This window comes from Clavelina lepadiformis, chromosome 2 (assembly GCF_947623445.1).
Source record: "Clavelina lepadiformis chromosome 2, kaClaLepa1.1, whole genome shotgun sequence".
Lineage (NCBI taxonomy): Eukaryota > Metazoa > Chordata > Ascidiacea > Aplousobranchia > Clavelinidae > Clavelina > Clavelina lepadiformis.
Window position 1 is genome coordinate 8,641,096 of NC_135241.1, and position 22,693 is coordinate 8,663,788.

Below are 22,693 nucleotides of genomic sequence, written 5' to 3' on the forward strand. Positions count from 1 at the left end.
TCCTCCCTAGAGAAAATTTCCTCCCTGGAATTAAAAATTCCCCCTTTAGTGAGCCAAGTGGCCCGGTTTGAGAAGCACTGCTATAACTAATAGTTACCATATTGTATAAGTACAGATGAATTTTTGTACGATTCTTTTTAAAAGCTTTTGGCAAAATCGCAATCGCGTTTTTATCGACAATATTTTTATTGAAAGGAAAATTATACGTTATTTCGAGAAAAAGATTGTTTTTCGTCCGATATCGGTCAAAGTCACTCTTTGCACGAGCTGATTTTTTATTATATAGAAATAGTTGTTAATATAGACTTAGTCTTATTCTTGCTGTTACGGTAAAGTTGTGATGAGCCAAATCACTACTAACCTCAACATAAGTTATATTATACTTGCAGTTCTACTACCTACACAAATAAAAGAAATAAAGAATCGACAAAGCAATAAATAAGTAAAAGACCCGGCCACAACAAGCAAGGTAACCAAATGCTCGAGAAGAAGAAATCAGTAATTGGGCAAGGAAGACCACAAATTATCACATACTTCCCCTCTAGTTAAAAAATTACATGGGAAGGGGGTAACATCACCAAAACAAACACATCGGATTAAAAAATAATGTAACAATTTCATCCAAGATATAAAATATAAACTACAGCATAGATGGTATTAAGCAAGGAGTCTTGCGAGTTAATAAACACTTAAAAGTACGGAATCGCCGTATCTATCTACAGGATTTCTAAAGTGTGTTGACCTCCACAAGTCATCCATAGGTTGGGTTAGGGTTAGGGTTAGACCAGCGGTCCCCAAACTTTTCTAAGAATTTTACCTGGTGGACCCTTTGCAGTTATTTTGATATTTCGCGGCCCTATAAAAATCAAAGAATGCTAAAGGAAAAATGCAAAAACCACACCTATGAAAGAAAAAGCAAAAACTATCAAATACGGTAAGCGTTTAATGGGATGGGTGCACTTGTTTTGCCGCAATTAACTCATCAATGTTTGGTTTGGTTTTGGATAGCGCAACTCTCATGTCGTGTACTACATCCACCCTCTGAAAGTGCTTTAAAGCTTTAAAGACTAATTCTCATTGCGGACCCTCTGAAAGTGCTTTACGGATCCCAGTTGATCCGCGGACCCCAGTTTGGGAACCGCTTTGTTAGACGATGTTGGTTAAGTAGATAGTCTTTCATTCGAATAAACAGCATTTTCATTGACTTTAATATCTCGTTCGTTACCACCAGTAACAACAACCACAATAATATCATGGTTAATAATATCACTATTGCTAACACCACAATCAGGTACATCATTGTTTTCTGGCTAGAGCAACTTATCGTGTACAACGTTTTCGATAGCACCAACAGAAGAAACCATTTGCTTAGTCGGTGTAAGATCTCTTATGGAGACAGTGGTTTCTCTACCCGACGGGAAACGTACTGTTGCATAGGAATTAGGAGTTCCGTGAACCATGTAAAACTCTTCTACCAAAAGATCATGTTTACTAGATCGATTTTGAAAGCGAACAAAAACTGGACCAAGAGAACTTACCGTTACCACGAAGGTACGGACACTCCGAAGGTAGACCGCCTTTTATAATTAAACACACGCTCATGAGGTATTTCATTGGTCGCAGTGCATAGGAGTAAGCGAATGGAATGCAGTGCGTCAGGTAAAACACTTTCCCAGCATTGAGAAATTTTTATGTTGCGAGATTTTTCTGCAAGCTTGACTGCTGACCAAATCAGATTATCGTAACGCTGACACTGCCCATTTTCTCGTGGTTGTAAGCAGACATTTTGCTGCATGTAATATCGCAGTTGAATAAATAATTTGTTAGTTCTTGAGACATAAAAGCAGAATCTCTATCAGAATGAATACGAGCTGGCATATCAAATATGGCAAACAATCGTTTCAGACAGTTCGTTATGCTTTTAGCATCAGTCTTTGCACATCATCAACAGTTAATATATAACACTTTTTAGTCATAGTTCGAAGAGGGCCTTTAAAGTCTGTACAAAAACGTTCGAAAGGTCGAGTAGCGTGTGTGCAACTCGGGGTATGAGGGGTTTGCGGGGTTCATATCAATTCCAGATAGAAAATTGGGGACAAAGAATCGCCTGCCCGTAAGATCGACTCATCGAATATTGAGAGATTATTCTGTCGTAACACCTTGACATTCTGTCTTTCACGTTAATTTGACACGCCTTCTGACAAGTAACATTCTAGAACAAACGCTATCTCTTCATAAAAGCATATACTATAATTCATAGCTAGGGAGTTGAAACTTTCAAAGCTTTCAGTTTGAAAAGGGTAAAAAGCTGATCATAAAATGGCTCAAATAGCTCCGAAGAAGGTATAAGTCAGTCTTAATTTCTTATATCCTTACGTTTTACAAAATGCCTAAGTCATCTTGCACAATCGCAAATGTGATTTTAAATCGGAACATGATGCTGTGTGGTCTGTGTAGTAACTTCCTCTTGAAACAACAAGTTACTTGCACGTTTATTTAACTTTACCAATTGAGCTAAAGCATCTCAACATTTTGCTATATGGAAAACGTTCGAGTGGTTTTAGTTGCTACAACCGGATCTTTTTGTTTTAGAGTTTCAATTGTGACCAGTTTGTTTTGCAATTACGTATGCACACCGGCTCGTACTGTAATATGTTCCTCAGATTACATAAGTGATAGGTAAGCTCTGAGTATTGTATAATTTTCTTTTTTCTGATAATGGATTGCATAAGCAAGTAACTTACATGTGATTAGGCCTATAAATTTATAACTTATTCGCACAACACAAATCATATATGTTTTGTGTGTGTTAGTCGTCTGCTTGTGGTTAGCTCCTTCCGAAAAGGAAACGGAAATAACTCATACGTCCTTCTGTTGCAGTCAAATATCTAATAGGAATTGCAACAGATTCTGAATTCTCCGACTCTCGTACATTTGAATCTTTCATAAAGTTTATTTTTAGTGGTCCTAGAAGGCGCTTTCATGCTGACGTTGACTGGGTTTGTCAAAAACCTACGAAAAATACTCCCTCAAAGAGCAGCACACGGAAATATAAATGCAACAGCTATAGGCCGTAGCTGCATTGTGAAATTTTAACACAAAAATTTTTAAGCGCAACTACTTTTTAGAACATACCACGCGACAAGTGTCAGTCAACGTGGCCTAATGATTAATTATATTGAAAAAGGTTTTACTGTTTTGGTGAGCGCCACAAAATCCTTCAAGTGTCTACTCGCTCTGATAAAAGCCACAAAATGTATGCGTTGATTTTTTGTTTGCAACAAAAACAAACATTTGCTGAGCATTCCCAGCAAGGCGTTATTTTGTTAGTAATACGAAATCAAAGTTTGGAAGCTGTTTGAATAAACTCGAACGTTTACCATCTTAAAGAAACCTAAAGTAAAAGCAAACAGAGCATCGCAGAAGTATCCGGACACTTTCAATCATCGACTGCAGCACCTAAAAGCAGGTAAAATTACATTTTGGGAGTCTTTATGCAGACAACACTTAATGCAACTATCTGCAATAAATATAGTAGAGGTTATTTTCTTATACAGGTTATCCTGCAGTAGACTAGAATTTTTACAAGTGTCATAAATCTGAGTCATGTGGATGTGACTCAAGCCACTTATAAATGCTTCAAACGCTTCCTGATTTTGTAAAAATGCTTTTGAATGTCTGAGATGCCAATTTTATTTACATTAGGCCTACGCGTTCATTGTGCTTGCAATTGTTCAAAAACTGATATTATATGTCCATGTATATCTATACTTCCAGCAGATAACTTTAAAAGTAAATGCGTTACTGGGCTGCTGGTTACAAATCGGCAATATTATCGTGCCACTTTGAATGATGTTACTAAAACGAACGATAGAAAAATATGAAGTCTACCTCAGCGCTCTTGCATCCATGTTACGCCTTTCCACCAAAGCTCGGTCCCTTTCTCTTAGGGCTTGCGTTGTTTTCAACTTTGCATGCAAGATGACAATATCTCGGTTTTCGCAAGCTAAGTCGGAGTCTGTTTGAATCTTTACGTCTTTTGTAACTTTTTGCATTCTTCTTCGTTCTTCCTCCATTTCGCGATGCAATTTTTTGATCTTAATATCGAGATATCGGTTGTAGTTTTTTATCATCTAACATTATCACTGCATTGCAAGAATCACCACGTGTATGCACACAGCAGTTTAGCATTCTAAACAAGATGTAGCTGTTTAAAAGTTAAATGCTTTCAATGACAAGGGTAAGATTTGACACACAATAGCTTGCTATACCGAATCTCGCAGGCCTTGTTTCACTTGGATGTCTTTTCGAGCTCTTTCTTCACTTTTACGATAAGAAAATTTTAAGTCTTCTAACTCCCTAATGAGGTATTTATGGGCACTAGTAAGATCCTGCAAGAAACAACATTTATTTTTTTTGTCTACCCATGAAACTAATACTATATTTTGTTAATCACGGATGAAAACATGTTAAAAAGATAACTAATAAAGACAATTATAATACGTAAAATATCGAAAAAAGCTTCCGAGCTTCATTTATCACTTAAAATTTTTTCATTACCTGATTTATTTCTTTGGTACGATGCTCTTTTGAAACCAAGCGATCTTTTTGTTTACCCACCACAGCTCGCTCGTTTTGCATTTCCATGTATTGCCCCTATCATTAACAAACCTTTAATAAAACTCTTGGCTCAATCGACATTTTAACTTCATAACATATGGCCCAAAAACTTACCATGCTATGAAAGTCAACTAAATGCATTTCATCTTATTCGTCTAATCAACAATATTTTATATGTCTACAGCACTACTTAGAACGAGGATTGTAAATAATTAACTTTGAAATTCCAGAACCAATTTAGCCTACTGATTTTATAGTTTCTATATTACTTTAAGTGTCTCTTTCTCTTTTTTTGCTCTTTCACAATTGAGCGAAATTTGCATTTTTTCCTTTTTTATCTGTTTAAAAGCTTCTTTGAATAAATGTCTTTGTTCTTCCACTTTTTCGATGGTCGCACGACAAACGTCTATTTCTATAGTAAGCTCTCTATTTCTGCAATATGAAAAGTTGTTCCAATGAAAGATATTATCAGGTTAAGTATATGTACATTAAATATTTTAAACTACTTTAATTACTGCCTATTATGTTAACTTGTATTTTTTATTTTACATGTCCTATAATTTTGTCATTATACTTTAACTGTCAGTGGTTCTCAACCGTGGTGCCGCGGCACCCTAAGGTGCCATTTACATTTCGCAAGGGTGCCGCAAGTTATTGTGCACTAATCACTAGTCCAGGAAAACGGTTGCGAAAGTTATTTTTATTTAATGCAGAAACGTTTTGGTTTGACTGTGGGTGCTGCCAAATCTTTTGCTAGTTTGCAGGGTGCCGTAAGCTAAAAAAAGGTTGAGAACCACTTTAACATGACAAACGACTATAACAATGAACAGAGTAGAGCAGCACTTTTACAAGACCAGGAAACATTTATTTTAAAATACTTTTTAATGCCATTATTTCTTTGAGCAATCAATTCTGCAGTTTGTTTTTGAAAAGCTTCTATTTCAGCCTTCAACCGCTTCTGATCTTTTCTTCGTCGGATTATGTCTTCATTTAGCAGCTTTTGTTCTTTCTCGTACTCTGCTACCTATAGTATGGAAGCATCAGGATATTTTACTACGCAATGTTTCTTGTAAAATAGTTTCTAATTATTCTAAAGTACACAGATGAAGACAATGCTGTATAGGATGCCAAAATCAAATAGGTATCGAACTTACCGTATAAGGCCGACAGAAAGTTAACTGTTTTCTAAAATGATGAATAAACATAGCTAAAGTTGGATTATAACATATATTGCAACATGGAATAGGTTTAAACTGATACAATTTTGACTCAAATAAACAAATTTGGATTTCTTCCTTCAGCTTATGGTCGAATTCCTACGTTAACTATATTGCAACCAGAGCTTTCCAGTGTTTTGCCCATTCCATGATATTATGAATAAATTCCCCATTTAACGTTTTCTCTCGTCAATTACCTATCTCAATAATACATTTTTTATAAAACATGTTTTTCAATAAAAGCAAATACAAGAAAATGATGGAAAAAGTGCCGGAGCGCAACTCTGGCAAGCCGTATACCATTATTTGATAATATATTAGACCTATGCAGTATAGGCCTATACACTCGTGCCCCAGTGTGTAAAAAACGCACTGGTGTTTACTCAACTCAACCAACGACTTCTATTCAACGATTTACCTCAGGACAATTCAACCCAAGGACTATTCCTGAACCGACTGCACTCCAATAGGAAAGACCGGGTTGTGCTCGAAAGTGAATTCAGAACACCAATTAATTACGGTTAAGAAATGAATTTAACCGCATGTGCGGTAGGCCTAATCATAGTCTTGATCTGCATACTGAAAGATGATATAACTTAGCTTATTTATCAAACTTTTATCAAAAAATAATTTTTTGTGCTATCGTTTCCTTTTTAATTTACGTGACCACAGTTTCCACCCTATATACGATACAGATTGAATTCAAAAAGTTGAATATACTTGTGAAGACAGGTTGCTGCACGTTTCTTTTAAATCCTCGATATTACTTGACAATTTTTGGACAGAATGCTTTAAATTGCTGATATCTTGGCACAGTCTTTCTTCAGTTGCTTGAAGATTATCTCGTTGGTTGCGAAGATTGCTTTCACGCTGTATTTTATGTGTATCAGTAAAAACCAAGAATATACAAACAAAAATATGCAAGGTGGAAGTCAACTATAAAATTTTATTTGTCGTAAATTATAGAATCAAATCGTACCTCAGCGTAGTCAGAACAAGTATCTTCCAAAACCGCTTTGTTGGAAAGTAATTCATTTTTCTCTTTTGTTAAAATGTTTATTTTTTCTTTGTAGGTAGCAACCTTAAATATAAAATTTTATAACAATCGACTAACTCAGACGATTTAAAACAAAATGATACAAGTTAATGGGAATTTTCATGTAAGGATTTTATCGGCCGATGCTACATTTCTACCTACTTCTTCACCGAGCTTTGATGAAAGTTTAGTAAGTTCCGTTTTTTCATTTTGTAGTTGTTTGTTGCTAGAGTAGAAGCAATCTACCTCACCCAAAATTTCGAATACATATTCTTCCAATCGTTCGGAAAATTTCTTTGAATAGGCGACGTAAGTGGAATTTCTAGCACAACATAGACATTTATATACAGACACAAACATAGAAAATATACACAGCATAGACATTCTATGTGTGACAGCGCAACTGTCATATATAGAATGAAACATGTGTAAGGCAATATAAACATTGTGCTGAATTACTAGCATGACAATTTGGTTTTTACTGAGAATAAGGCACATTTAAGGATTAAATCAATACCGTATTGAACTGATATGAAAATAAAGACGAAGAGGAAACACGACAGCATCATGTGTATGTTTAACAAAAGGTCAAGTTTAACAACTGAACAAGTTCTGATATGGAACAAGTATATATGCTATACTGATACAAGTATATGAACGGAAGGTGAAGTTACAGCATTAAATAAACTTAAAAACTGTTTGTGATTTAGCATTTGTTCAGCTTTATTTAACTGCTAGTTTTTTGCAAATCATACAGTTTTATAAAAATGGTGGCGATGGGGCAAGCAGCGCAAGAAATATTAGACACAAATTGTGCAATGCATATATGCAGTGGAATGTATTTGAACAATTTAAAAGTAAAAAAAAATGCAATGGGCTGCCCATTTTTTTGATTTTTGTGTTGTGCTTTATACTGCTTTCTGTTTTTTTTTTCACTTTGATTGATGTTGTTAAATAAATATTTCCGAAACGGTAATCATACTGCTACAAAGATATAACTCTTCCTAAGTCGCAGTGTGAAAGAAGGTGTACTTCAAAATTTGTTACAAATATCATTAATGCATCAAATTAGATCAACAATAAACTGTAAATTTAATGAATATATTGCTTTTTCAACTTAAACTTTATTATTCATGGGTTTATTTGCCGTGCTATTTGTTTCCAGCCATTATTACCTAATTTTTAAAGCACGTTTTATGCCTTTTCGGCTTTCGCAATTTTTCCCGTTACGTTGATTTGCGCATTCTAAAATGATTTGACAAAAAATAATTGATGAATATTGCCCAACTTATCCCAGCAGGTTTCCTTCTCAACTTGCCCCCGATAAAATAAGCTGAAGTAAGTTGAACAAGGGAAATTAGATAAGCTATATGCGTATAGCCTAACACTAAGCGATTAATCAAAAAAACGAAATTTTCATTTTGAAACATAGCTATAAGAAGCCTATTTATAAAACGCACTATACAGCTGAAACACATTAATATCCACGTTATTTCAGAAAAAACTCGCGTTTTTGTTAATCTTACTCATCTTACTCACCTTTTGGGTGATTGCAAAATTGAAAAAAGAAAAAAAAAACAGCTTCATGTTGATTTATGCATTGATAATATGCACTACTTGCATATTATTTATAAGTAATGCACCAAAACTTTTAGAATGTGTTGGTCACAAAAACCGATCGCCACTTACCGACTTGCTAGTTTTTGCGATTCTGCAATAAATTCGTCTTTTATTTCGCATAAAGTTCTTTCCAAAGAAAAATATTCGTCCCTTTTTTCTTCGCTGTATAACTGTGCCTGTGTTTAAATCAAGGTGTAAAGAACCTTCAACAAATCATGCAATTATACTAACTTATTCTAGAATAGTAAAGCACTATATTTCAATCACTTTGTATGATCACCAGATCTCAAAATTCAACGAAAAAGTGTTTTCCTTTTTGTAAATTGTCTCATATATTAGAACTTGACCTCCAGCATTTCGTAGTAAGCTTGTCGTAACGCTTCAGTTTCATTTTCTGTTTTTGTTATCTCGTTAAACATAGCTTTGAACTTTAGAGCTGCTTCCCATGATTGCTCGTACAAGGAATTGGTTTCCTTCTGTGACTTTTTGATTTCCTATTTTGCAAGAGTTATTGTGTATGTAAAATATGTTGTATTTGTCCTAATTATACTTTGCTTATTTAGTTGCAATATTCTTTGCAGGAGCCTTCGTTGCAGGTAACGGATTCTGCAGGTACTTACCTTAAACATAGTCCGATGGTGTTGGCTTGCGATCTGTTCTCCCATATTTAAGCTTACTGTCCTAAACCAATTCAATACAACTGCACGGTTTTTAAACCAAATAATTTATAACAGCTCTAGCAGATGCAGCGCGTATGGAACCACATAAGCATACTAATTTGGACACGGAAATAACTACTTTGTTTACCTTTTGAAGTATAAATTTTTAAATGAAATTTATCCAAGCAGAATCTCGCCCTAATGAGAAAAACAGCTCAATTGATGCCAAAACCAACCATCAACATTCTGAGATGTAACGTCGAACAAAAAGGCCTGTGATATTGTTTAGGTTTTCGCGTGAAATTCAATATCATTTTGTACATAACTATATTAGGCAATTTAAACGAAGACAAAAGAATAATGTATCCAACGCAATTTGATGAACTGTATCACATTACACTCGAAGCAACTCAGAGCTTGTGTGTCACACATATGTAGGCCTACTGTAGTGATGATACAGCATAATTCAGACAATTCGTTAAATCACACGCTGGCTTTTGTAAACAGAGTAATATATATAACTTTTTTTTTAAAAAGATATAATCCTAATTATATTCCTAACAACGTAGCAACTATAGGATTGCTTTGAAAACGTAAGACATACAGGATACCCACTTGCACGATAGGCTCCATTCCTGATCTCAACAATGGTTCTGATTGAGCCAAATACAGTAGGCTTACATTATATACCAAGAGCCTTTCCAGCACGAAATAAGCATCATAGTAGTTCGACTTTGAATGGTAAGAACTGAAGAAATTGTAGTCAGTACACCATCAACGCTTTCGATGATTTACAAAAGTTAGAGAATAGAAATAGGTAAATAATAGATAGAGATAATAAACATTTTCTCTGAAATATCTATATTTTAATAATAAGAAAAAATTGTTTGCAGCTTAATCATGAAGTGCATAGAGATAACTATTTATAATTATGCGGTTTCGTTGGATTTTTGATGCGAAATGTGGTTTCGATTTGTGGCTATCAATCCCGTAATATCTGGCAGCAGTTGATCATTTGTAGGACGCACTCTGCCATGTTGATTCTGTGTGTAGATTCTCAAATATGAGATTGATTCATTTTCAACGTAAGACTGTCAAATGTACATGACACGCTTGTCGGACTTTTGAAAAACAGTTATTACGTTTTGTTAATATAAACTACGGCATCTCTAACGTACCTTCTTGTGTAGTTACTTATTACTGTACCACGTATTGTACTGCAACTTCTATAATAATAGTTAACTATATAATTAATACATAACTAAATAAGCCTCATGCTCAATTTCCAGGAAGACCTATTAGTAAAATTTTATTTCCAGGATTATTCTGACTTCAAAAATTATGCTTATGCAATCCATTTTAAAATTTCTCCGAACCAAATGAAAAATAGGCTATCTCTTTACGTAGACCATTTAAAGTATTCATAAATTTTCCCGTTGAGTTTTAGATCTCAATAATTTGCTGTCTTTCTCTAATTTGTCATATAGGGACAAATTCCAATTCAGGACCTGTGACTGATTTGAGACAAATGTTATTGGTCTAGAGAAGACCTTTAGGGAGACCAAACATTTGCAGTAGTCGAGATATTTTAGCATTATTTGCAAATTGCCAGCAGTTATTTAAAAATACACGAAAGACAGGGAAATGTTATCGATGTTTTATACATGCTTTAGTAGATAGATAATAAATAAAAGAAACAAGCATAACCTCTAATTACATTATTGAAATGTTATAATCTTTTATAGGGCTATTTTATTTTACTCAACAAAAATACGTGGCTCTTGATTCACATTTACAAGCCAGTAATACAATTTTTATTGTAACACAGTCTAATCATCATCTTCTCCGCAAAAATCCATGTCTTCATCTTCGTAAAACTCAGAAATGTCAATTGAGCTTTCACTGGGTTCGGCTTTAGTCTTAACACAGTAATCTTCCACAGTCACTGGCACTATAACTCCGTCTTTGGCCGCTTCTTTTTGACTATCTTGAACCTAATATTCAGAATTAAATAATAAAGTTTGCAAAAATTTGTAGTTATGTAGAATAACATTGTATTAAAGCCAAATACCGTATGTCAAGATAATAGAAAATTAGAGAATATACTCATAATATCAAGTGTAAGCATTTTTTGAATATTGCGGTGTTACATCCAATAGCTTATCAAACCATTAAATTGGCTTAACTTTAACATATAGCGGTTATATCATGGTCATTGAAAAAAATTTACTGTTTTTGGAAATAAAAATCGCTCACGGGATCTCATTCTAAAGGTGAAATAAAAAAGGTTGTCACATCGTTTCACCCAATGTACAGCTAAGTCCCTAAAAAATAACAATATAAGAAACTGTCTTTTGACAAAACTAGGAAGTTTTCTGTCATTCCAACTTAGTGAAAAGTGAAAACAGCTCATTTCGGCCCATTTCAGTAAACTTTGTTAACAAGTTTGTGGTTTGATAAAATTGAAAACTCCGCATAGGAAATTATTTCCGAATAACTGTGCTCAAACGAAATAATGGGCAGCCTCTCCACCCCAAAGTTTCTTCAAAAAACGAGTTTATTTTTACAGTTTATATATTTTTGATCAATATGCCGGATAAATACATTACAACCATCCATACGCTCATTTATAAGGAACTGAAAAGGAATTTCTTACTTAAAATCCTGTAACACCAGACCAACTTAAAATTAAGAAACTTTTTTCGTTGGCACAGTTTGTTTTCTTTTAAACTACTGACCTATTTTTTTAATGCGACATGTATAAAATTCATCATTTTGTAAATAACTTATGTTCATTTTCCTTATTTTCTAACTTTTAAAATGGCCATTCGACTCTTTTTCAGCGAACGTTAATTATTATGTGGTATAAGCCAAATTTATTTCTCCACGGGTTAAGAAACTCTGTATTTATTCGTCACAAAAAAATGTCATTCAACACACCTGTTGCTTAACGTATTCCTCGTAACGTTTGTTCTTTCTTTCGCGCCATTCTCGAAACATGACTGAAGCATCGACATTAGCCGGAGAATTTGTGTTGGGTTCGTTTAGTAAAGATATAACGCTCATAAGCACAGAACGAACTGTTTGGGTGGGGTTCCATCGTTCTTGAGGCAGTTCTCCACCTTGCTGGTCGTTAATGGGTGAGTGCAGAATTGAAATGCAAACCTGTTACCGATATTTATACATTAAACTACCTAGAACAAAATGTGTAGGATATACCGGTAATGCCATGGAACATCAATAGTTTAAAAACAAACCAGGGGAAGTTTTTGTTCAGGTATATAGTGTAACTGAGTTCAGAAAAACTCGTAGTTCGACTTACTTCTCCGTTTTCGTAAACGTTCGGGTGCCATAGATGACACAGGAAGCGAAATGAAGGAGGAGAATATGGATAGTCCCCAGGAAAGCGGATGTGAGCTTTGAAGTAGCCACCTTCGTACAAAGTTCCTGGAGGCCCAAAAATGGCTACCTGCCAGTCATACAAATTGCTCTCGTCCACCAATCCTATTTTAAATCCTTCCACGGGCTCTTCACGAAGTCCGCGCAATTCTTTAGCCAAAGCTTTGGCTGAACTTGCCATTGGCAAAGCCATTGCGATGGGTATTAACCTTTAGCACAGGCAAAAAAACTTTGTAACTATGTTAAACTTACCATTGTGACGTCATCCAATATAATAACAACCACAGTAATCATTACAATACCTCACATATTTTCAGAGTTCAGCTACCATCATATTGGTTTGGTATGGTTTATTTTTTAAATCAATAGTTCATTAGATTTAATGATATATATTGGGTTTATGATTCAAAGTGCCATTTTTAACTTCTTATTTTAAAGTTCTTAGAAGTTTTAGCATAAAACGCCCGAACGTAAAAATCGGTAATATATCAGCACTCAATACTATGACAAGTAAACCGGAAATACGCAGATAAAACCAGTATGGTTTCCACATATTGTACAAATGGGTTGCAGCAGCTGCATTCGTTATACTTTGATATAGTTAGAATGTGACATTTTTACATTTGGGAAAAGACTTCATAACTATTTTTATATTTGCCGCATTTCATACAATGAATCTCTCAATTTGATAAATAGCATTCGTCAGTCAAACAGTTACATGATAGTTCGTAACAAAACTGTTGATCTATTGATCCTCGGAATGTAACAAATTGGGAGCAGGCCGGCTAATGCTATAAGCTGTGCCATGATTTCCCTCATCTCATCTTCACTTCGAAAGTCGCATCATGTGCTAGCTCGGTTATCGAGTAGTTTGTGGGCTTTGTCATGCAATGTTGTGTTCAGAATTTGAAATAGGTGAAACGATGATGACAGTATATTGTCACATATCGCATGACGTGTTACAAGCAACGCAACATTATTATGACAAAGTCTATAGTTCTCAATAGCTCTTTGGATAGAAGCAAAGGTTCAAAGGTAATGTGTAGGTCTTTACGGTGCATTGTGGTTTATGCTTTAGCAGTGCCTGCAGTGGAGCGGTGTGGCCTGCTGTGGTTTGGTATTACAATTGCATAAGCACTATTCGATTGTCCTTTTGACTTCGACCTGTGCACCCAGCCACCCACTGTACTGTAGTTGATCTTTGGTTGTTTGAAAAATTATAACCAATTATGACGTGACAATTTGTTTTTCGAAATGGAGCTGTGTTAACTCAAGTGTGCATGTGTAGTTGTGTACTATGTGTAAGCGCTCTTCAACAGGGACCCCACCGCACCCTAGTGTTCGGAGAAACATTTAGAGGGGTTCCGTTAGCTTTGTGAAAGAAAAGTAAGAACTACCAAGCAATTAACTTTCTAGTATTGTGTATAGTGTCTGCTTTGTTTCAGTTCCACTTTTTGTAATAACTGTTTTGTTTTCTGAGCATCTTAGCCTATAGCGCAATATTCGTTTTTCATACTTGTTATACTAGATTTCATAAACTTTTATTAAGGGGGGATCCATGACATTTGCAGATAAGTATAATAGCTTAGGCCTACCTATCACATTTCAATGCGGCTGGGCTGTAAACGATTTGCCGTGGCTCCATTGAACGACCGGACAACTTTTCTGAGCTGATAATTTAATGTTTGCCAGATTTTAGAATTGACTTCTTTGCGGTTTGTTGAAAAATAACGAACAAAAAAGAGCCTATCGTGTTTCTGGAGAGAGACCTTGACCAACTTTTGAATATGGGAGGACGCTGAATGCAGAAATTATAATTCTCAGTTGAAGACCACTATTTATTGAGTTTTACTAAGGCTAAATGTTATTTATTTACCAAAATTCGGATTTCAACCGGAATATGATAGAATGCTAATCCTATTATACGAGCATTAAAGCTATAGGCGGCTATATGCGTCGTTTTACATGTAGTTTACGTATCACTTAATGTTTGGTGCAGAAAACGGCAGACGATATTTGTAGGATAACTTTTGAGAGAGGGGGGGGGGGTATGGATCTTAGTGTTTGAAACTTGAAAGTAAATTTATATTATTATCCAAGACGAAACCAATGTTAAAGCCATAACTTAAAGATTTTACAAATAAGAGAAACTGATGGGACAACAGGTAATGTTTCAAATATAAAGAAAAGAAGGAAGAATGAGGAAAAAATGCTGTAACCTTTTTTTCATTAACCTAACCACATAGGCTATAACTATGTGCCATGAATTAGCGATGTTATTGTATCTCTATTATATACTCCAAGCTTCATTTTGTCATTTAAAGTTACTTATTTAGCCAGAAATTTTCGCAGGAAAGACGCATTTCACCTCACAGCGGCTCTGTTTTACGTATAGGCTAAGCTACAGTATATAGCCTATATAAAGGTGATGTTAGACGTGTCTTGTTCGGTATTTCCGGCCATCAATTCCAGCCATTCAGTCAGTATTATTGTTAAACGCAAGGGTACTTTCTCAACAAGCAGTAATAAATGATGACGAAGTTCCTCAGTATAGCCAAGATTCGCTGCTGCAGGCTAAATGACGAAATAGGCTTGCACTACGTCACACAAACTTCATACAACCCTAAACTGAAGCGGTGAGAATACGAAACGGGACAGTGACTTATAGGCAAAATATTTTGGTAAATGAAACATACAGCGATGACGCAAGAGGTTCAGAAAAAAAAGAACTGTATTACAAGAAGCAAAGATGATAAAAATTTCATTTTTCACAGGACCAGGTAATATGTATAAGTCTTCAACCATCTGACTCTAACAGATCAGTTTTCACTCATACTTGGTAATGCAATGCGAGACGCAGAATTATGAATGTTAGTTAAAATTGGTCAGCCCAAGGAGTTTATTATGCTGTTTCTGCGGGCTGTATTTATTTCAAATTGAATGAAAAGAAACTTCAATCGATTACGATTTTTACAATTGGAGTAAGGTCAAGACGTTTGATCATATTCGTACCATCCATGTAATAAAACTTTTGCGATTGCCTTAATATGAAGAAACGTGCGCCATGCGCATGCAATTTTGCTGGTTTGCGATTGTGACGCAGGATCATTCTACACTTTCTTATTAAAGGTTTTCCAATTGCCTTATAAAGACATAATCTGAGTAACATACAACATATCATGTAGTGTTTAACCTTTCCAAGAAAAGGTTTGACATGACATGTTTTGCGACTGCTGTATAAAAGTGTACTGCACAAATTGTTATTGTCTTGTTTGTATAGCTGATCTGATTTAAGCTGATCTGATCTGGTTCTAAGTTCAAACAATATGGTTAAATTAGTTGTTGTTATTATTTTTGCGGCTCTGGAAATTTCGCTGACCGCTGGGACAGGTTAGTGACTTAAACAATATCATGTTTTTTGAGGATTGATGTAATAACCTGCTGTGTCGACCAGAGCATCCCAACCAGGGAGAAGGTTAAGACAGAAAAAAACAAATGACATGACTGGTGAAAGCGATAAATACCGGTAGCAAGACATCGGGCTAAAGCTTCTATATATAGTCAAGAATAGCAGTGTGTGGTATTACACAAACTTTAATAAAAGAGAACAATGACGATTACTAAAGCAATGTTACAAACAGCGTCTTTCAAAACGACCAAAAAGTTTATCTTGGTTATTGTTTGGTGTCAGTTTTAGTTTTTTGAAAAGTTATTCGTTTATTGTTCTTTTCAAGAATAATCTTAAATTCACCCAGCTTGGTTTCCTATTACAAAATAGAAAAATAAGTCATTAGAATGATAGTTTTCTTATTTTTGGCATTGGCTGGTTAATATGAATCACCGCATCACATGAATTGTATGTAAGTAGACTCCGATTTGTTGCTATATGAGTAGGCTATCATATTTCATGAAAAGTACTTGCTCACAGTTGTCAAATAAATAGAATTTGGACGTTCGGGTATATAGAAAGTAAAAATAGCGGACGTAGTTTTCCTTAATTTGCCACTTCGAGAAAGGAACCGTTCCTCGATTAAAATAAGTCCATAATTCGCTTGTCACCAAAAACGACAATAGAACGGAGTTGTTTTACATTTCACATAAAGCCGTAGGGCAAATTTTGTATAGTTTTTTATTTTATTTACTTATTCCATCCCAGAATTGGTTCGATCAGATAACGTGAGAAAATAGCAGAAGGTTGGCATTACAGTATAATCGAAGACAATTTTTATTGTATAGTGGCAACTTGGATCAATGATATTTAATATCTAGTACACACTGCATTGAAACTGTCAAGTCACTTCGAGATGTGTTTTTTTTCTGTAAGACAAAAATGGAATCGCATACACAGAGGGCCTGTATACATATGTCCTACAAGCGATACATTTATGTCCATGCGGCACAAAACTATACGCGATTTCTATACATCCTTATTGAAATTTTCATACAAGTCAAATTAGTCGTAATGCTTTCATTCAAAACGCATGTGTAATTACTCATTTTGAGGTTTTGAAAGTTTGATGTAACAACCCTATTTGTCGCAGATCGTTCCTGCAGAGCCTTGCTTCGCCTTCCAAATGGGCAAATAGACTGTACTTCACAATCTAGACATACTAGCCGCTGTTTTCTTTCTTGCAATGTGAGTTTATAGGTATAAGTTATTTAGATTATTTTATAAAATGGGACTTCACTTAAATACTACACTTCTATTCAGACCGAATACCGACTGCGTGCGGATTCAGAAGCCATATATTGTCGGGATGGGACCTGGCTCTTATATCCTAGTTTGAGAGAATTTCATTTCAACGCGTCATGCAATCAAGGTACGAATGCACATCATTCGAACTTATACTGTTAGTTTATTTAATTGTCTTTAAAGTGAGTTTGTTGTTCACAAGTGATTGTCAAAATGTCTTTACCATATGCGTTTTACAACTACCGCAACTTTAACAGTCACAAGCCGAAGCTTTGGAGGAAGTACGCAGCGCAAGTGCGACGATAAAAAGTGTAAACACGCATATCGTGGTATATCAAAGAAGAGGTGTGAGGAGGCAAAATGCTGCTGGGATACGAAAGACCTTAAAAATCCTTGCAAAGAGGGTAAAATTAATTGCTGTTAAACGGCAGTTTACAATGTTTTATACAAAGTGATCATAACTGGTTAGCTAAAGAGATTATTCTGACTCGATCTAACTTGGAATGTTTGTGTTTGCAGAATATCGACAGCTTTGTGAAGGATCTTACAAAGGATTTTCCATCATCAGATGCTTGCATGCAGAAAATTGCATTTACGACACATCTGACGGGAAATGTTACCAAGGTGCGTATTGATTAGGACCACATAAAAAACATTATGTGATGCAAAATATTATGTCCATTTTTATTTTAAAAAGATTGATAACACCTCGAAATAGACTAACAAAATTTGACAAAGTTAAGTAATTTAGTAATGGCAAACTTTTTACTAAACTATCAAAACTTATAGTTCGGGAACAAGATATTTTGAGCCTTTCTTCTACTCTAACTAACGGAGGAGGAAGCAGTCAGATCAACAGTGGAAGAACCTTGACGCTCACCGAAAACACAGCATCAAGAAATAGTATTATATGCACGTTGTCATAATCATATGGGAATATCATATGCACAAAATAATATGTCTGCAAAAATTATACGATGTAGCACAAGCAGCAGAAAGTAAAAATGACCAGAAAAACTTACAACTGCATTATAGACATTCTTAAACGACTGAATTCTTTTGTAGTACCGACCTCATGCTCACCTTTGCCGCCAGTGGCGAATTCTCGCGCACGCTGCCGAACTGAAAACTCATGCAACGTCTTTTGTTCACCTGGACATCATCTTGTTGGAAAATCCTCGTACACTTGTGCTAATGGTGCTTGGAACCCTGAGCCAAACTGGGTTTGCAGAGGTGCGCGAATATATGATGTCTTGTATATGATAGGCTTGTACTGTAAAACGATTAGCTGGCTTTTAATTGAGTAAGTTGTTTCAGAAATTAGATGCCCGATGCTGGATGAAGATATCCTTACTGAAAACCACAACGTACCTGCAAATGCGGCATTGACTTGCACGAAGGAGTGGAATTTTAATTCTACTTGCAGCATTGTCTGCCCCCCAGGCTATGAGAGTATAGGTGATGAAAGCGTACGCTGCCATAGTGACGCGAAATGGAGAGGTGGACGATTTCGCTGTGTTGGTGAGTTTCTTTATTGTAGTATGAAGTACAGAAATACATGTCCATATGATATAAAGGATTTATGACGTAATAACCTCTCAATACTCGATGCAGTCAGCAACGTGGCTGTGCACATATAAACTATTGCAAATGCACATTAGTTTTCAATTAAGTTTTTGTATTGGATAAACGTTGCTGACTGCCAACTGTAACTGTTCACCTTACTTTTTCTGTACTTGCATTTACTTACAGAAGTACCGAAATGTCGATCTATGCAACAGCAGTGGCCGTCTGTGGACTGGAATGTATTGCAATATAAGTGCACTATCGCCGAATTCCAAGTAAACACAACATGCGAATATACATGCCCAAGGAATTATGAACTCATTGGGGAAAGAACAACAAGTTGCCTGGATGAAGAAAATCCCTTTTGGTCGACAGCACCCCCTACATGCCAACGTAAGTAGCTTTATTTCAAAGCTATGGCCGCTATTTACATGAATATCGAATTTTGTTAACGGGATGGGGTTTTGTTATCAAGGTTAAAAAAAATATGATTTGAAAAGCAAAAAATTTCACAGGTCTTTGTGATTCAAACATTGACCTTTCCACGGGAGACATCATAGGCAGCACAGACAACTTTCGTATAGTAGGACCAATAAGAAATGGTGGACGTGGAAAATGCAGGCGACAAGGATTAATAGAAATTAACTTCGCCAATCTGAAGGTATTTTAAGTGCGATATTTACTTTTAGTTTAAAACGCATGCCGGAGCGCATCGGGAAAACATGAAATATTTTCTTTCATTAACTGTAATTGTAGAATTGCAAAATTATGGCAGAAATAAATCTAAACCTGTTTCAGAGTTTTGCATTGACGTTCCTTTATGACCGGCCTAGTTCGTACCACGTTGATCTCGGATATCCAAATTACAATTCATTATATACCGGCATATTTAATTCATTATACGGGTAAATATTTAATATTTTCTTGAAATTGTAGATTTTATCTACATATTTTTTTTGTTTTTTGAACTTTTGTGCATGACATTGATTAAGGTTAACACTTTTCAGTACTTGCCTCCAAAACGAAACGATTATCACCAGCCGCATTTGACATATAATGCTAGACATAACCAGAGGCGATTTGTTAGTCATGCCAAGTCTTCCTATACGTACCAGAAACTTTAACAAATGATTTAGAAATTCCTTATGTAAACAGTAAAGTAAGAAAGAAGCTATATGCAAATATACTTCATTTTCGACAATTATCTCTATCCTGCAAGTTAATATAACGGCTATAAAATTTGAAATAAACAAACTTAGTCACGTGATAGTTGACAAAAATAGGCTACTGGCTTTTCTAGGAAACACCGCAATACACCTACCCGGAAAAAATGCCGCCACAGAAAATATAGCAGGCCAAAAATAGAAACTTATCAATAATTTCAAAAGTTTTGGATAAGTTTGAAAGTTTGGGTTGTTCTGGGCAATTGTATTGAAAACGATTGAAATTTTATCAAAAAGTTTTATCTAGATTCTTATTAAGGAGTTTCGATTATTCCGATGTTAAGATTAATGGTAAATACCTAAATCTAAATCCTAATCCTTTTCTATCGTATCGTCTACTTTTCATCATTGTCTGTGGGAGAACAAAAAATACAATGCAAACCATTAGAACATTATATTGTGATCAAATAATATAACATTTTTATCAAGTTGTCACAAATAACTTGCAAAAGTTGTCGAAATAACATTTAAGCATAAGTGGGCAGTACCGCGGTACTTTTTCAGTACCAATACCTTTGGTACTTTTGAAACCAAGTACCGAATCTCTGTACTTTTTTCAAGAAATTTCAGTCGGTCCCGGTACTCGGTACTTTTTACGTGATAATTTAAAAAATTTAACAAGTATGTTTTCAAAAATACATGTTAATTAATCCTTAATACTAATTTTCGCATCTGTTGATCTTTTTTAATCTAGAAATGTCAAGTAAAATTGCAAGCAATTAACGTCACATATGTTTTGACCTGGAGTAACCTTTACCGAGGGCATAGTAGCGGCAAACATTATATTTGCAGCAGCACCTTTTACACAAAAAGTACCGGTACCGAGTACCGAACTATTTTTGTAAAATAGTACTAAATACCGGAACCGTCGGTATATTTTTTACCAAGTACCGGTACCGTTACCGACGGTACTTTCGAAGTGCCGACTGCCCACCTCCGCATTTAAGCTGTATCATATAGTTTCGAGATAAGAAACAGTCTAGAATCTATATTATGACTTAAACATTATGTTATTAAACAATAACTTTTCTCTACAGAAACCAATACAGGACAGGACAAAGGAACGTGTTTGGTTTTAGGCACAGTGTGAGGTTTTCTTTCAATGTAACGTCAGAAACCGTTGTATCATCTGTGAAACGTAGGAACAGCGAAACATGGTCCGAACTTGGCAGCATGAAGATAAAAAGCATGGACTCACACACAATACTTCAAGTTGGAATGAACAGAATGCGTTCGGAAATATGGCACAATAGTGGCAGAGGCCTATGCTCGGTTTGCCTGTGGTATTCGGAAGAAACGTAGACCTAACTGGCAGCATAGTGCTATTTGCTTTCGTTGTATTTTGAGAAACTTTATCAGATTTAAATTACTTCGATGTAAAAACATTTTGAGCGTACCAGAATACAGTGTCATAAAACATCGACGTAGCTAAAGGTTATTGCTTTCGCTAGTATGATACCCGATCGGCGATTTACCAATGATCCGGACCCGAGGTGGTGTGTTTTATAACAGATTTGTATAGATTCGTATTATTGCAAAGTGTATTCGAGTAAGTGAACAGTAGTCAAAATACGCTTGGTTAAAATCTGCTATTGTTTATTTACCATCTATAGATCTTTTTTAAGACATTGGTCAATCGAATGATTTACATTGCGTGCGCTGAAGAACAATATTGAGCAAATCGCAACAAATTTCTTTCCAGTTTGGGCCTTAGGCTCTTATCAAAACACGTTTCATTCTCAATTCGTGGAAGTACATAAATACACAGTAGAATAGTTTCATCATTTCCATGGCATATAGCGAACAGACCATTCCCAAATAACCAAATGCATACGGCTCTTTTACACAACAGCATTGCCTACTACCGTTGTAAAATTAGGATAGGTTATGTTTTGACATTCAATAGTTGTTTGATGGGCTGAGGGCCTAGCCCTAGACCATACCGACACTGAGTTTTTTTTTAAAACAAAACCATTCACAATTCACATAAAAACAAGGCAGTGTTAATAAGTTGACATATTTACAGGTAAACATCGCAGTTATTAAGATTTGCGGGTTTCGTATCCTGTGCATATAACAACAGGCCTCTAGGCGTTGAAAAACACAACAGGTTAAGCGTGAAAACTACTGTCGTCTGCAAATGCTAAAACCTCGTTAGGCAGAGCAGATTACCCTGTTGGAGTTAAATTTACTTCAGACTACTTTGTTCACTGCAATTCTTACTTTTTACTTTCCACATATTACAATAATTTCTACTCACAGCCAAACGTGTAAAAGTAGGCTAATTGAGAAGATATTAGTGGCACTTGATCATTCGTGAATGGCCTGCCTTCTGGAGTTAAAAAATTTGACTTTACTTAAACTATGACGTAACTGCTGGAAATCTTTTCAGTTTGAAATGTGTAACACCTCGTCCGTAAAGTATTAGCAGTTCACGAAACAGCCGTTATCCTTGTAGCTCAAATTGCCCAAACTAGTGCACATCCTCTGGAAGTAAAACCAAGGCGTGAACCAAACACAATCTGAAAACATTCTCATTTAAGTGAAATGATTGCAGATGGTTTTGTGAATATTTAATGGATGCCACTATTTCACCTAAAAATATCGTGCATTCAAACCTATTTTCACAGTTTCTTGTTAACCTTAAATGTTATAGCATA

General features: G+C 35.4%; 3 protein-coding genes across 4 annotated transcripts; 1 reads left to right on the plus strand and 2 right to left on the minus strand.

The window, feature by feature from the left end:
- Positions 1 to 3,259: 3,259 nt before the first annotated feature.
- LOC143447365 (uncharacterized) lies at positions 3,260 to 9,393 on the minus strand. Its single transcript, XM_076947428.1, has 13 exons — positions 9,301 to 9,393; positions 9,114 to 9,174; positions 8,841 to 8,987; positions 8,563 to 8,669; positions 7,036 to 7,195; positions 6,817 to 6,918; positions 6,558 to 6,707; positions 5,499 to 5,644; positions 4,890 to 5,052; positions 4,561 to 4,656; positions 4,272 to 4,391; positions 3,892 to 4,097; positions 3,260 to 3,459 (listed from the first exon to the last, which is right to left on the minus strand). Exons 2-13 carry the CDS (start codon positions 9,156 to 9,158, stop codon positions 3,444 to 3,446), a joined length of 1,458 nt encoding a protein of 485 aa, XP_076803543.1. The 5' UTR covers positions 9,159 to 9,174; positions 9,301 to 9,393; the 3' UTR covers positions 3,260 to 3,443.
- A 1,419-nt stretch (positions 9,394 to 10,812) lies between these two features.
- On the minus strand, positions 10,813 to 12,772 carry LOC143446150 (ubiquitin-conjugating enzyme E2 R2-like). Its single transcript, XM_076945672.1, has 3 exons — positions 12,475 to 12,772; positions 12,093 to 12,317; positions 10,813 to 11,146 (listed from the first exon to the last, which is right to left on the minus strand). Exons 1-3 carry the CDS (start codon positions 12,742 to 12,744, stop codon positions 10,982 to 10,984), a joined length of 660 nt encoding a protein of 219 aa, XP_076801787.1. The 5' UTR covers positions 12,745 to 12,772; the 3' UTR covers positions 10,813 to 10,981.
- A 3,011-nt stretch (positions 12,773 to 15,783) lies between these two features.
- LOC143446850 (uncharacterized) lies at positions 15,784 to 21,814 on the plus strand. Of its 2 annotated transcripts, none has more exons than XM_076946691.1 (12): positions 15,784 to 15,941; positions 17,093 to 17,187; positions 17,263 to 17,371; positions 17,499 to 17,648; positions 17,764 to 17,868; positions 18,034 to 18,147; positions 18,310 to 18,477; positions 18,562 to 18,765; positions 18,997 to 19,203; positions 19,326 to 19,471; positions 19,609 to 19,715; positions 21,071 to 21,814. In XM_076946691.1, the coding sequence occupies exons 1-12, from the start codon at positions 15,878 to 15,880 to the stop codon at positions 21,333 to 21,335; spliced, it is 1,734 nt and encodes a 577-aa protein (XP_076802806.1). In that variant the 5' UTR covers positions 15,784 to 15,877; the 3' UTR covers positions 21,336 to 21,814. The 2 variants fall into 2 exon arrangements, with proteins under 2 accessions (XP_076802806.1, XP_076802807.1); XM_076946692.1 differs by having other exon boundaries at positions 17,502 to 17,648.
- Positions 21,815 to 22,693: the final 879 nt, after the last annotated feature.